This window comes from Podarcis vaucheri (genome assembly GCF_965113315.1).
Source record: "Podarcis vaucheri genome assembly, chromosome: 1".
Classification (NCBI taxonomy): domain Eukaryota; kingdom Metazoa; phylum Chordata; class Lepidosauria; order Squamata; family Lacertidae; genus Podarcis; species Podarcis vaucheri.
In genome coordinates this window covers 52,006,372-52,021,201 of record NC_138759.1, presented here as the reverse complement: position 1 = coordinate 52,021,201, position 14,830 = coordinate 52,006,372, and the positions used below count along the sequence as shown (strand labels likewise).

Here is a 14,830-nt window from a genome sequence, read left to right as displayed (position 1 = left end):
GCTTTGAGCAGTCACGGGAACCCAGGAAATGTCTGTTGATTAAAATTCAGCACTGAAAGTTTTTTTTATATATATATGATATTTATTGAAAATTTTTGAAATTACAAAGAAAAAACAAACAGAAAAAGAAAAAAGAAAAAACAAAGAAAAAACAAACCACATCAAACAATACAAATTCAAAAAACAAAAATACACCGCAAACAAACAAAAATAAATCCATCATTCTCAAATCCTCAACTCTTATTTCCTTCTTTCTTTGACCTCCTCCTCCTCCCTTTTTTTGTATCCTGGTTAATAATTATGCAGCAAATCCTTTCCATATTTCATAGTATTCTGTCATTACATTACCTTAATCTATTTTCATCTTATCTTATAGAAAACCTTAAAAACTTAAAACTTAAATCTTATTTTTACCGACTTCTCACAACCATAACATTCTTACCTAATTCTTTAAACATTTTTGCTAGAGCCAAGTAATTTCGCTCCAACATTTTTCTAACATTCATCAATTTTATAAAACAATCCTGGTAATAAAAAGAGAAATAAAAACAATCCAATCTTCATCCAGCGTCCCTTCCTCCTGGTCCCGGGTTTTGTCAGTCCTTTTTAAAAATTCAGCACTGAAAGTTTGGAGGGACAACTGAAGCACAAACAACACAATCCCCATGAGAGAGAACAGAGCTGGAGAAGGAAAACCCCATCTTCCAGGTCTGCAACAGAAGAGATCTAAGTCCCCTTCCATTTACTGCTATAAGCGAATACAGGTTGAATGGAAGGGAAGCAGAATGCTGCCAAACATCCATGAGAAGGATCTTGTACTCTGGCTCTTGTGAACTAACTCAAAATTCCATCTATACTGTATATGGCTGTGCTGTGAGTGTGTCAAGTCTCAACAACAATGGGGGAAATTGTGAGTACTATAATAGAGTATATTGTGAAACAGAAATCCCATGATTTGTGGAAATATAGGTGAAATATTGACTGGAAATATAGGTGAGGACCCCAATAGCATTGCACCCATCAGTTTTCCAGGACCTCCCAGCCTACTCCACTCCCATGGCCCCTCTGCTGAAAAGATGCTCTTACATGTCTAGAGTTCCTCTAGAGCAGGGTGGTCTCTCAGCAACATTTGATGCTCTCCCCCCATCCACAGCCCTCACACCGCCCTCCCAAAGTTGTGAAAGCAAGGTGGTGGGCTTTGGGGAGGAGACATGAGGGTTCAGACAGGGTTCTGGAGTCCTCCCACCTCCTTTGGGAAGGAGATGGGAGGGCTCTAGGACCCTCCCAGAGCCTCATGCCTTCTTCCCAAAGGCCAATGCCTTGCTTAGCTGTCTTTGGCAAGGCAGTGCAAGGACTGGTGGGGTGTGGGGGTGTGTTAAATTTTGACCTGGCTCCCCCCACCCCCTACGTGACAAGGCAGTGTGCGACCCACAGATTCTGTGTCAAAGGACTCTTGTAGCCCACTTAGTATGAAAATTTGGACCGCCATGTGCTAGAGCATTGTTGAATGAGGCACCATATGCTGCAGACAAAAGGGCAAGCTGGCTAGCTCCATGTGCACACACGTAAACATTCTGTGCACATGACTGGACCTCTTTGGATCCCAAATGCATTAATGGAACACTGGAGTGAGAAAATGGACGAGCAATAGAAGGCTAACTGAGTGAACCAAGTTTCTTCTAGCCCTGTCCTCCCACTGAGTTCACTTTGGATCCTCCCTGCCTGCTTCCAGCCTGGCCCTCGTTCTACTACTGGCTTTTCTTCCATACTTTGCATTCTTCTGCATATAGAAACACAGCAAAATTACTGTTGTTCAGCCAGTCCTCTCCTTAACTTCAGTCCACAGGCTTTTGGACAGGGAACATGCAATCATGAGCAGCTTTTTGACATCAGTATGTTTCCATTCTCCTTAGATCCCATAAACCTCCCTGAGCTTCACCTCTTTCGTCTCTCCCCCTGCCCCACTTCTGAGCCACAGAGGCCGTTCTCTGCCAGCCTCTCACAAAGCAGCTCCCTAAGAGATGAATCATTGGGTTGGCTGTCTTGTGTATTTTGGATCTGGTCTCTCTGCCTTCCTTTAATATAGTGACCAGATTCGCACACACAATTACAAAAGAGGCCATCCAGCTGCCTCGCTGGATGCCAAAGTAATAATGCCTGTGGGTTTGTGCTCCATACTTCTTCATACATGCCCCTAGATCTTGTTTGCCTTTCCTAATGCTGCCAGATGTTGCTTGGATGGGTTTCCTAGCATGTGGTAGCGAATGTTACCCTGCCAGTGATTTTTAACAAATTTAAGCAACTTTTAATTCACTGGGCTTTTGGCTCTTCACTGGGCCAAAATAGACATTACACACAGATGCATGTAATGTTGCCACCACAGCCCTTTTTAAATAAGAAAAGCTGTTTCAAGAGTGTGCAGTCAGGTCCGGGGAAGTTTGCAGCGTCTGTGTGTGCCCTCACAGGGTTCAAAGAATTGTAGAGTTGGAGGGGACCACGAGGGTCCTCTAGTCCAACCCCCTGCAATGTGGGAATCTTTTGCCCAGTGTGGGGCTCAAACCCGCAACCCTGAGATTAAGAGTCCCATGCTGTACCAGCTGAGCTATTCTCACTGCCTAAAGGAGAGAAGTTACTTGGCAGATTTGAAGCAGGGAAATGGCTGGCCAGGCTTAGTCATCATCGTTTCTGGTCCAGATTGCCTCTCCAGAAATTACTTTTCCTGTTTAAGTTGGTCATTGGTTTAATTTTACATATATCTGTATGAAACATATAATTTGGCCCTCAGGAATTTATGTACATCCTGCATGTAAAGCACATTTAAAGCATGACCCCCAAAGAATCCCAGAAACTCTCATTCAGTAAGGGTACTGGGAATTGTAGCTGTGTGAAGGGTGAACTGCACTTCCCTGGGTTCTTTGGGGGAAGTTTTGTGCATTAAGTGATACATGTTTTACTGAGTCGGACCATCTATCAATGTAGCTTTATATTGTTTTTATTGACTGGAAGCAGCTCTCTGGATTTTCAGATGGGTCTCTCTCTCCCAGCTGTATCTGGAGATGAATTCTGATAATCTGCCATTCAACTACAGCCCTTTCTGTTACAACTTTTCTATTGGAATGCCTACCTATATCACTGAAGATAAGTCCTATTGTCACTTTCCATGTTCATACTCTGTTGGCAAGAAAATCTGGCTCCCGTAATAAGAAAACTAACCTGTTTTTAAAATATACTAAGTCAAACAATGTGACATATGCTTACTGAACTCAGAAAACTGCATACATGCATATTTTTTTGCAGAATTTGGATTCTTCTTTTTGGCAGAAAGCAATGTGGTGGCAGGAGGAGAGGTGTTAGTAAATAAGGAACATTTGGAGCCTATGGATAAAGAAAGAAAGAGTCTAGACTGTTAAGGAAGCAGATGTTCCACTCCCCAAATGCTGGAATTCCCTACAAACTCTAAACGTCCTTTGTGCACTTTATGCCATCACTAGCTCCACTATATTTTTTTTGGTAGTCGAGGATTTGGAAATTTTATTAAATAAATAAATGGTAAATGGTAAAAGAATATACTTCAGCTGTGTGGGCAAAGGGGTGAATTCATCTCACAAAAGATTCAATGATTTGAAACTGTCATCTGCTTCGATTAGTTGGAATAATGTCATAAAGAAAAATGTAAAAATAAAGGAATGTTGGCATATTCCAGCAAAAATGGAAAAGAAAGCGGAAATTGCTGCAGTTGGTGTGTTTGTCTGTGGTCAGGAATGGAAATCAGCCAAGTGAATTAACACCATTGTTTTCCTTCACATCATCGTTACACCCCCCATGCAAATGATACGTGATTGATGACTTATTAAAGATTGTTATGATATTTCCTTTACATTGAAACGAATGCAAGTTGTGCAAGTCACATAAATAGCCACATATGTTATGATAAGTTATATAACTTAAGTTAATTAGCAGGCAGTGAGGTAAATAACGAAATATTTGTTGGAAACTGAACTGCAGCGAAACAGAAATGGTGCTGATTGTGACAAATACAGGTTGGCATAGAAATCGCTTCCTTCTGACTCCTTAGTGGTTGAGTCTCTATTATGCTTCGCCCACCTTCTTGTCTGTATGACATTGCCTTTTAACATTTCATTCTGCATTGTTATTTTAATTTTTGCAAGTTGTTCTGTGATGGTTGTGGGAAATGACTCATAAACTGAATGAACACAAATAGTAATAATATACTTCTCTTTCTGTTGCAGACCTCTTGACAGCCAAGGAGTACCACTGCCTCCTGCAGCTGCTTTGCCCTGACTTCCCCATGGAGCTTACACAGAAAGCAGCAAGGTGAGCACTCCTTCAGCAATTAGATCTTTGGTTATTTCCTACAGCGAGAATCAGCTCCTGCTTTATACTTGGGTAGAAAAAGTGCCTGTACTGAAATAGTGTTGGCACTGCCAGTTGTGCATGGTGTATATGCAATTGGAATGATGCAGGTTGCCTATGATAAACACAGACGTGGGGACACAAGTCTTTCCTGATCACTGCTTTTGTGTTCAATACAGGGAAGCCTGTACATTTGACTGTACTGCTGTCGGTACCCATTTAAACTTGAATGCTTTTAGTACCCTGACTTAAAACAAAGAATGAATACTGAACTGTCTCTTAAAATTGCAGTATTTGCGATAAGCAATATGTTTACTTTGGGGGTTTGTACTGCATGTTTTGGTTTAATATAAAGGGATCTGTTTCAGAGCTGAACCTCATGTTCAAATTCTGGGAGAAGGGGAATGGGTTTTATTCTTGATCCACTTTCAGTCTGAAATCTTCCAAGGAACAGCTCCTCTGGTCTCAGTTCCAAACCCTTATGGACTCCAGACTGATATGCGAGATTCCCCAGGCATCCTGTTGACATCCAATGATCGAGTAATCTAAGCAATTTTGGCAACGGGTAGCCTGACATATCTCTGGCTTAGATACCGCAGTTGGGGCAGAGTCTATGTTGAATTGGATATGGGCAGATTTATATGTAAAGTTGCTTGAAAACAAGTCACAGTTGGTGTGCTGATAGATTCAAACCACTTGAGAGATATTCTGTCAAGCAAGCAGTATATTAATTTTGTTTAAATAAATAAAATAAACTTTTGAACATGAAAAGCATGCAAACTGAGTGTGGGAGGGTGTCATACTAGATCAGTGGTTTTCAACTGTTTTATCTTCAGGAATATGTTTCTGTGTTGCCTTGTCTCCTGAAGACTGTCAAGGTAGCATAGACTCTTAATCTCAGGTTCGTGGGTTCGAGCCCCTGCATTGTAGGGGGTTGGAATAGATGACCCTTGGGTCCCTTCCAGCTTGGCAATTCTATGATTCTATGAGGAACTTCAGGGAGGCTTCTTGGTCATTACTAATCTTCTCATGAAGAACCCTCCAAGGAACCACCAGGGCTTTTCCAGAACCCAGTTGAAAGCCACTTTTTAAGAGTCTAATAGACATAAAGACAATGTCAATAGCAAGAGGATCTGCCTTTTGGTTCTCAGCAGAATTAGGTATAGTCTTAAGGGAATTGACAAGACAAAGTTTGCCTGCTGCAGCAGGCTCTATGAATCATGAGACGCTTTCTGCAATGCTCTAGTATCTTACTCAACATGCAGAAGGCGGGGAAATAAGGCACATGTCACCTTTATTGTCACTGCTGGTTTAATCAAGAGCCAGTTAGTAGAGTATTAGGAGCTGGCCTGTGAAACCTGGGTATTAATCCAATGAACTCATCGGCTGACTTTAACCACGGGAGCGAGTCAGCTGTGTTTCAGTTCAGTTTGCAAAGTGACTTGAAGACTTGAAGTTCACTGCGTGCTATAACCTGAAAGAGAATTTCATGAAAATGCTTCACCGTTGGTATCTAACACTTTCAAAACTGGCTAAAATACATAAAATCAGGTCAAGCATTTGTTGGAGAGGCAGAGGGCATGATGATCCACATTTGGCGGAACTGTAAAAAAATAAAATGATTCTGGGAAACAATATACAATGAGCTTTAAAAGATTTTTAAAATTTCCTTTGCAAAAGCCCCCGAAGCCTCTCTGCTGGTTATTAATGATATTCCGAAAAATCTGAGGAGAATTTTCATGTATGCAGCAAGAATTTTAATAGCTAAAGGATGGAAAGGAGAATCTGTTCCCACTAAGTTGGATTGGCAGGCAAAAATGCTAGAATACGCAGAATTAGCAAAAACGACAGGAAGAATGAGAGATGATACAGAACAAAGGTTTATTAGAGAATGGGACATTTACAGAGTATACCTAAAAGAGCACTGTAAACATCTAAATTCTCTGGCAGGTTTTGATTGACCCCTGCATGACAGTAGGAAATTTTAGAAAACCAAGACAATTTGAGACAATTTATGAGAGACAATGGAAAGTGTGCAGTTGATAATGTAACCCAGGAAACACGATGGGGTGATTGGAAGTCATAATGGAATCTTTGATGTATGAATTTTCTTTTCTTTTCTTTTCTTTTTGTAATTTGTATTGATCTTGGCTTGTTTTTGTTGATTGTTTTTTGCAAAATTAATAAAGCATTTAAGAAAAGAAAAGAAAAAAGAAACTAATAGCAGCCTACCTCAGAAGCTGATTGCAAGGATAAATGAGAATTTTTGCCAGGAATAACTTCATTGGTCCACAGTCTTCACAATGCAGGCTATAAGTCTGAATACATAAATCTGAGAGGAGGCACGGTGCTGAAGATTGTGTCAAGGAATTTAATCTGCAAAGCCATTGTAAACCTGAGGCCCCACTGAAGGGGGGCAAGCTTCGCACAACTCCTCTGTTGTCTGCTTGTGCCTTGGAGACAGACAAGCTGGGGGCTTTGGGACGGCAGGTGTGAGAGAAAAATGAGATCTGTGTCTGAGGCACCCCGGCTCAGGTGGGAATGATCTCACTGCCTTTGCTCTTCTGGGTTTGAGAGCTTCCTTGCGCTAACAATTTGCTCTCACCCACGCAGCTAATCAAGGGAAGTCATTTGATATACTGCCTTAAACCTGAAGCTGGTTTTGCCTCTCCTTCCTCTTCTACACCTTCTGATACTCTTGTCTGCATTTTTCTTTTAGTTTCCCCCTACTTGTACATCGGAAGCCCCTGGGCTGACGATGGGCCATTAGTGTCACCAGCTGGACAGATCGTTTTTTCCCAGGCAGCTGGCTCTTTCGATTCAGTATCGGCAAGCAGGCTCATGCTTGTCACCTCCCCTGCCAACCAGGATTCTTGTTCCTGCTTTCAAGTAGGATATAAATTAAGGCTTACCATCAGTCCACTCAGTGACAGCACCTATCGATAAGCTTTGGGGGCTATGATTTCATAGGCAGGCATCGTTCATAATCCAACGGGCCTTTTGGAATCCTTGAAGCTGCATGGCTGAGATGATTTCACAGGGCAGCCAGCTCTTTGGAGGCCTGTTGCTATGTGCTGATAACAAACAGTATGAAAGAAAGAGGTCACATACAATGTTGGGGCAGAGAGGAGAGGCAGCCGCAGTGCAGAAGAGAACGAGGTGTGATCCAGCATCTTTAAACACAGGTTGGCTCCATTCGTGGGCTGGCATCTAAAGGGGCAAATGGTAGGTGAGTGGTGAGCTGTGAGCTGCCTGCCCACTGCTCCCATCCCTCCCTCCAGTCCCTCTCTCCAAAGACTTTTCTTCTAGTCACCTTCTGATACAGGGAGTAAGCCTGGCTGCTAGAAAAACTTATGGGAGAAAGGTTGTGTGTGTATTTCTCCAGGAGGAGGTGATGGCGAGTGGGGGAGTTCCAAGAACCCTCACCCATGTTCCCCTTTGGCCTTATGAATCACACCCTGCCCCACATGAAAGGGGCAGACACGGACCCATCTTTAAAGATGCAGGTCTCCTGCTTCACATGCAGTCTGGGCTTCTTGCAGTCACTTTGCTTCTTGACCTTCCCCCGCCCCTGATTCTGGATTCCTGTCTGTCACACCCGCTTCCTGCTCACTAAACCCTGTTACCTCTTCAGCTTCCAAACCTCCTCCTCCCAGTCTGCCCCCTCTGCCCCTCTGACCACTCATGATCCCCTGGCTCTGAGCCTTCTTCTCCTGGAGGGGGTGCCTCCCACCACCCCTCTGCATCCAGCCAGTCCATAGCAGATGAGGAGCTTTATCAAGACCCCTCCCTGCATCTGTTCAAAGGAATGATCAGATTTCAGCTATTTCAACAAGGGCCTTGATGACATTGTGCTGATTAACAAACATTCCCCACCCCATAACATACGCTTGACAGTTTCAACTTGTTGCTGCTGAAAAGTAGGCTTGCTGGAGTTTCATATCATGGCCAATTTCTGTCTGTGACACCCGCTGACTTAGGGCCAAGCTAGATGTTCATTTAATGGGTAGTATACAGTGATGGAGCTTATTTTCCCCTAATTAATTACAGGGGTGTGTGATTCTTACTAGGAAGCCAGAGCACGGGATGTGGAGGGAGGCTTATTTCTTCACTCCTTCTCCATGGTTGGAAGAGCGGTTACTCCCACCCTTCAACAGCTAGCAACCTTAGGAGGAAAATGTCCCCATTAACGGACCCTACTTTCACAATATGCTGAAGGCAGGAATTGATAAAATGGATGGATGGAGGAAGAGGGGACTTAACTTACAGAAAAGCAGAGTCAGACTACCACATCTGATCTACAACATGCCGTATTTTCAACTTGTAGTCCTTCTGTCACCTCTGTGTTTCTTTAGTTTTTGCCATGAACTAAAGGCATTAAATTGAGTGCTCCACAATATGCAAAGCATCGCCCGGGCTCTGTAACCTTGTGCTTGAGTGCAATATGAAAAATAGAAAGGGAAGGATGAGACGTTTCTCCTCCCCCTGTCCACAAACATCTGTTTTCTAGAGAGTTCGTGCCGGTCCATTTCCAGCTCCAGGATGTTGCCATAAATTAGGACCGCGTCCCTTTCTTGTGGCTCCTCCCCTTCCTCAGATTTTCCTCCCATTCAGCTCTTTAGGAGAAGCATAAACATGTCCCTGGCAGTGCTTTACAGTTGCTTCAGCTGTGCAGCCAGCAGTTCACTTGGGGAAATAACTCTGTCGCTCACCCTCCTCTTAAGCAACTGGGCCGGCTCTACCCATGACTGGTCTTCTCTGGAGAACAGACACTCGGGCCAACTGGAGCCGGTAACCCAACACCAAAGGACACCTGCTTCCAGCTAGGTGCTTCCTCAAGACACCTTCTGGCATAGCTTTATGGTTTTCCCTTAATTTAGCTTCCTCAAATACCTTTGCAGAGCTTCAGACAACTATCACAGCCTTCCAGCACTTCTAGAATTGGGGCGGGGTGGGGGGAGAGAAGGAGTGCCGACTCCATTAAGGGTCAGACCTTGAATTCACCACTGAAACTCAGCATGACTTCAGTGCCCCCGGCTTTTTCTTCACCCTCTTTCTTCCAGGAGCAGATATATCCTAGTAACTGCTTTTCGACTGCCTTCGCTGGGGCTACCTGAGGGGTGCGAAGCTTTGAGGTACCGACGCAGCCTGTAGCACTTCCAAGGACTTGAAGAGTGGTTTTGGATGCCAGAGGCTGCGCTGCATTGCCTGGGAGATGGAAGATGCTCTGCCTTCCAGCTTCAAAGCCATCTCCTTGATGTGGCCACCGACAATCTCCATAACGTGCTTATTAGTGGGAATTAGGAACTGGAGCTGCTGCCGCTCTAGACAGCAGCAGGAGGAGGAGGCGGTTTCTGGGACATAATAAATAAAACAGAAGCACTTCGACATCTTCAAAGGGTTTTGTTTTAAATAGTGGCTTTTCTCCTGGGGACCCTCTTAGCCGTAGCCTTTCTTCTTGGCAATAATTAATTCAAGCTGCTCTGTGTGCTTGAATTTGCCTCACTGAACTGAGCTGGTCCGAGTGGCGGAGAGGGAAGCCTTTCCCGCAGATGCGTCCGGCTGCTCTTCCGTCTCCTCCTCCTGCTCAGCTTCCGCAAGCCTCTTCCACCAGTTGGAGCAACCCAGGACTTTGGATTATAAGGGGGTCCTAGTCCCAAACCCTCCCCAGTAAAAGGCATTCCTGCTTTGAAGGATACAGTTCGCTCTGTGTTAGAACCATATGAACGGACAAATGCTGGAGGATGTTTGCCAGAGCCATGACAGAGCTTACTGTTTATGGAAGCAAAATGAGTTTTCACCCTATTTGACCCTAAGTGTTTTATGAAGAGCAAATTGTATATCTGTATGTAGGTGCGTTCGTAGGCTGTGATGTGGGCCCAGCTGCCCTAACAGGATCTCTCTAGGCTGGGATGGCTCAGTATGAGACTCTTAATCTCAGAGTTGTGGGTTTGAGCCCCACACTGGGCACGGGATTCCTGCATTGTAGGGGGTTGAACTAGTTAGCCCTAGTGGCCCCTTCCAACTCTACAGTTCTATGATTCTTGTCTATCCATTCTCAAGTTCACCTCTCATTTGTGTATTTCGTGCATGGGGTCTTTATATGGACAAAAACTGGCAAACAGATGCAAACCAAGAGCCATGCCAGTGTTTGTCACCAAGTAGGAAGCATAAAACACAAATGATAGTTCCATGTGCCCTGCAGAACCCACTAAACAGATGTGGGGCCCCTTAATGCACTCCCCACAAAGTGCTCCCTTCTCCCTACTCATTGTAGTGAGCAGCCCAGACTTGAGAGATGAAGGAAACAAAAGGATTATTTCCTGAATCCTTCATAGGAGCATCCCAGGTTTCGCTTTCATCTTGTTCTGCTAGTTTCAGAAATATCAACACTATTTGGAACTGGAGCATAAATCGGCACAGTAAAGCCCTTTTCTTTCCTGCTAGCATTAGCTGTGTTTGTCCAAGGTCAGAACAGGAGGAATTTGTTGCTGCAATCTTGTCTTCATTTTATCCTTTATGTGTAGAGTACTTTGCCATTATTGCTAAACCAGGATAGCAGAAGGCAATGTGTCCTTCGTTCTTTTAGGATTCCAGAATGTGCTGTCAGAAAATGTTGATTCTGTATCTTACATGTATGACATTTTTATTTTGTACTGGCCAAGGCAGGACTGATACTTCTGGGTTTCCAAAGCTTACGTGTCAGGAAGCCTCTCCATCACCACCTTTTTAGGAACAAGTGAAATAAGTTAAGAACCCCCTTCCTTGAAAACACCCAGTCTCTTGGAGGCAGCTCAGCTCTCAGTGCTTCATTATTTTCATTTTCACAGGGTTCTAATGTTGCATCCACACACCATGAAATCAGATAGACCCAATAGCCATGCTTGTCTGTTTTAGCAGAAGCAGTCTCAGGGCACCTTAAAGATTTAGCCACTTTATAACAAAACAGCTGAAGCCAGAGGTGGTGAACCTGTAGCCTTCAAGCTAAATTTGTGTGGTTGGTGGGAGCGCAGAGAGCAGGAGGCGGGGAATCTTGTGTGTGTGTGTGGCTGGGAGAGAGCCGAAAGAGATGGAGTGATGGAAGACAGGGAAGCCCTTGACATGTGATCAGTTTAGACCTCTGGCAGTTTAGACCTCTGTTCATTCATTCCCTGGCAGCCTGCTGGGTGAGCTGGAAGAGAGACAGAGAGAAGAGTGTGGCACACCGGGAGAGAGAGAGGAAAGATGGGCCTTTGCCCCACTTTTGGCTCTGCCTCCCATCACCTGCTTTGGGAAATAGGCAGAGGTAATTCCTAGGATTCCAGTCCATGGAAGCTTGTGCATCTGTTCTAGTCTGTAAAGGGCTGTGACCCTCTTTGTGAGTTCGTTTTGTGACTCTGAGGAGCCCTTGCTCACTTCCTGTGAACTTGGCCTCAGCTGTAAGTTACCTGGCCTAGCAACTGGCTGTTGTTGAGCTATCTGTCTCTCCTTCTCCATTCCAGGATTGTTCTCATGGATGATGCTGTGGACTGCTTGATGTCTTTTTCAGACTTCCTGTTTGCCCTCCAGATCCAGTTTTACTACTCAGGTGAGCCCATCTTACTAACCTTGTCTCTCTTACTACAGTGACCCATTTAGGATTGTAGACCTAGCAGCTTCACACCATTGCCCACCCCCACTTTTTTACATGGTAATATGTATTGCTTCACTTAACTTCAAAACGTGATAAGCCAGCAGCCCTGCACTTCACTCTCCTGAGTGTGGCCCTGCCCTCATGGTGCCACTGTCCTCCTGCACAGCTACATTAGACAGGACAAATATGGCAGGAGTGTGGGCAACACAGGCCAGGAAGCCTTGTCCTGCGACGCAGATCCTCCTGATAGAGAACTACATGTGAAGGTCACTCATTCTACACACTCCTGAGCCAGAGAGGCACTTCGGACACAACTCATTTCCAGAAAACACTGACGTTAAAGCATGAAAAGTACATGTGGCTCCTCTTCATGTGTGAACTTTGCATCCATTTCACTGCATATTTATTATTATTGGTTTATAGATATTTCTACCCACTCCTTTAAAGGCAAGCCCTCACAAGGTGGCTTTTGAAAAACAATGGACAAATAACAATACAGTGGTACCTCGGGTTACATACGCTTCAGGTTACATACACTTCAGGTTACAGACTCCGCTAACCCAGAAATAGTGCTTCAGGTTAAGAACTTTGCTTCAGGATGAGAACAGAAATTGTGCTCCGGTGGCACGGCGGCAGCAGGAGGCCCCATTAGCTATAGTGATGCTTCAGGTTAAGAACAGTTTCAGGTTAAGAACGGACCTCCGGAATGAATTAAGTACTTAACCCGAGGTATCACTGTAAAAACACATGAGATAAAAGCATATACAGGGGGTCCAGCTTGAAAAATAAGAAACTCAGTGAAATAAAGAAGTCTTTAGGGTCTGCTTAAGGACAAGAAAAGGGGAGAAGCATTTCATCTACAAGTGTGGAGCTGACACTGAAAAGGCCCTGTTTTTGGTATTTGCCAACCTTAGTAGGAGGTCCTTAGCCTGGGTAGGTTCATATGGGTGTAGGCAGCGCTTCAAATAATCTGGTCCTGAACTGTTCAGGGCTTTAAAGGTTACCACCAGTTCTTCACACTGAGCCCAGAAACAATTGGGTGGCAAGAGCAACTGATGCAAAATCAGTGTGATGTGATCAAACTGTCTACTCCCACAAGCATTCTGGCAGCTGAAGTTTGTAGCAGCTGAAGTTTCTGGACTGTCTCCAAAGGCAGTCCTATATGCAGATCACTGTAGTAGTTTAGTCTGGATGTAACCAGTGCATGTGTAACTGGGGACAGCTCCACTTTCTCCAGACAAGGCTGCAATTGGTGAATGAACCCAAACTGATAGAAGTCACTCCCAGCCACTGAGGTCACGTCCATAAATAACACTATGCCCAGGAGCACCCCCAAACCACACACCTGATTCTGTGTAACCCCATCAAAAACCTGTTGTGAACAAACCTCCACTGATATGTGCACCCACCATACCTGAATACTGGCCATGCTGCCTCAGATTGCATTGTAACCCAAAACACCTGGAGAAGAAAAATATCAATATACAACCAGCACAACCGCAAATAGGCATCATGTACATGGTTTTCTCACATCTTCACAAAAACCCTTTACATGTAGCAAATTCAAAATGCTTGAAGCAGCCCCAAGTATTTTATTTCTGGCAGGCAGTTTCCTTTCTGATGGTAACCAGCGAGAGAATGGGTCTGTGTGAAGACTCTAGCACCTGTCAGGGGTAAAAACCCTGAAATTTGGGAACAGTGTATATTCCTGGTAACCGTGTGGGAATGCCTGTTTACATTTTATTGCTTATGGGAGATGGAATCGTGTGCTAAATTCCTTGTCCTGCTTCGTCCTTACGACACACCCCTCTGTTGTTTATCTCTGGGCAGGGATGGAATCCAAATGCACAGCAGATAATAAGCCCTCTCTCAGTCACTCTCTCCTGCGTGAATGGGGTCCATTTCAAGAATGCAGCATATTCTGAAAGCTGCTCTAAACTCTAGACCTTCAGGATAACCTTAGAAAGCCACCCATCTTTGTGACGCATCATAGCCTTCCAGGCTTTTGTTGTGTGCGTAGAGGTCGGCAGACACAGACCACAGGTCACCACTTCCATGCTCATCTGCGCACGTCAGCTTTCCAGGCTACCCTACCAGCCCACATGCATGCAAATCACTCAGTGTGGAATCTACATCTGTAAATGGCTGACCAGGTCCATAAACAAACTTGTTTAAATTTAGATTCTGGGAGTAAACAGCGGGGAAGGTTTGGAGCCTGGGGGGAAATGCTTTCGGCCAGCTTCTCCCCCTAATCTTCCCTTTGGACCCTGTCTTGTGTTTACTTTGGATTTGTGCTGAAGTACACTGGGCTGCAGGCTGGAGACTGCTTGACCCAACTCCCTTGCCTCCTCCAACAATTCCAAACAGCTTCTTCCTAACTTGGGTGGTGTTTATCTCTGTGACCATGGAAGTTTGCGTGTTTAAGAAGCTAGTCTGATTGGGTGGCCTTGACTTTCACTCTCCTTCGTAGAATTAAAGTTGGAAGGAATTTTTCTTAAAAAGCACACTCAAAGAGCAGGACCAGCAATTCATCCACAAGATTTTCAGAGGTGACCCTGTGAAATCCTCTTGTGGCTTTCTTGTCCCATCCTGAAAAGGCTAAGTGTTAGGCTGTGTCAGTAAGGCACAGAGGTTGCCAGTGTGATTTGCTCCCAGATGTTGTGGGCTATAGCACCCACCAGCCCCAGCCAGCATGGCCAATGGCCAGGGATGATGGGGCTGCTTTGTTTTTTTGTTTTTTTGAATTTTTTTGTTGTTTTTTTACAATTCTAGACCACCCTTCATCCAAGGATCACAAGGCAGTTTACAATATAAAAACACAAAAATACATACCATAGTATTAGT

General features: G+C 44.4%; 1 protein-coding gene across 3 annotated transcripts in view; it reads left to right on the top strand.

The window, feature by feature from the left end:
• Positions 1 to 14,830, top strand: part of CSTPP1 (centriolar satellite-associated tubulin polyglutamylase complex regulator 1) — a 134,529-nt gene that overhangs the window by 109,321 nt on the left and 10,378 nt on the right. For all 3 annotated transcript variants that reach the window (XM_082226468.1, XM_082226469.1, XM_082226470.1), the window contains 2 exons: positions 4,251 to 4,335; positions 11,856 to 11,941. In XM_082226468.1, the coding sequence (XP_082082594.1) occupies positions 4,251 to 4,335; positions 11,856 to 11,941 (171 nt within the window). The remainder of the gene's footprint in view (positions 1 to 4,250; positions 4,336 to 11,855; positions 11,942 to 14,830) is intronic.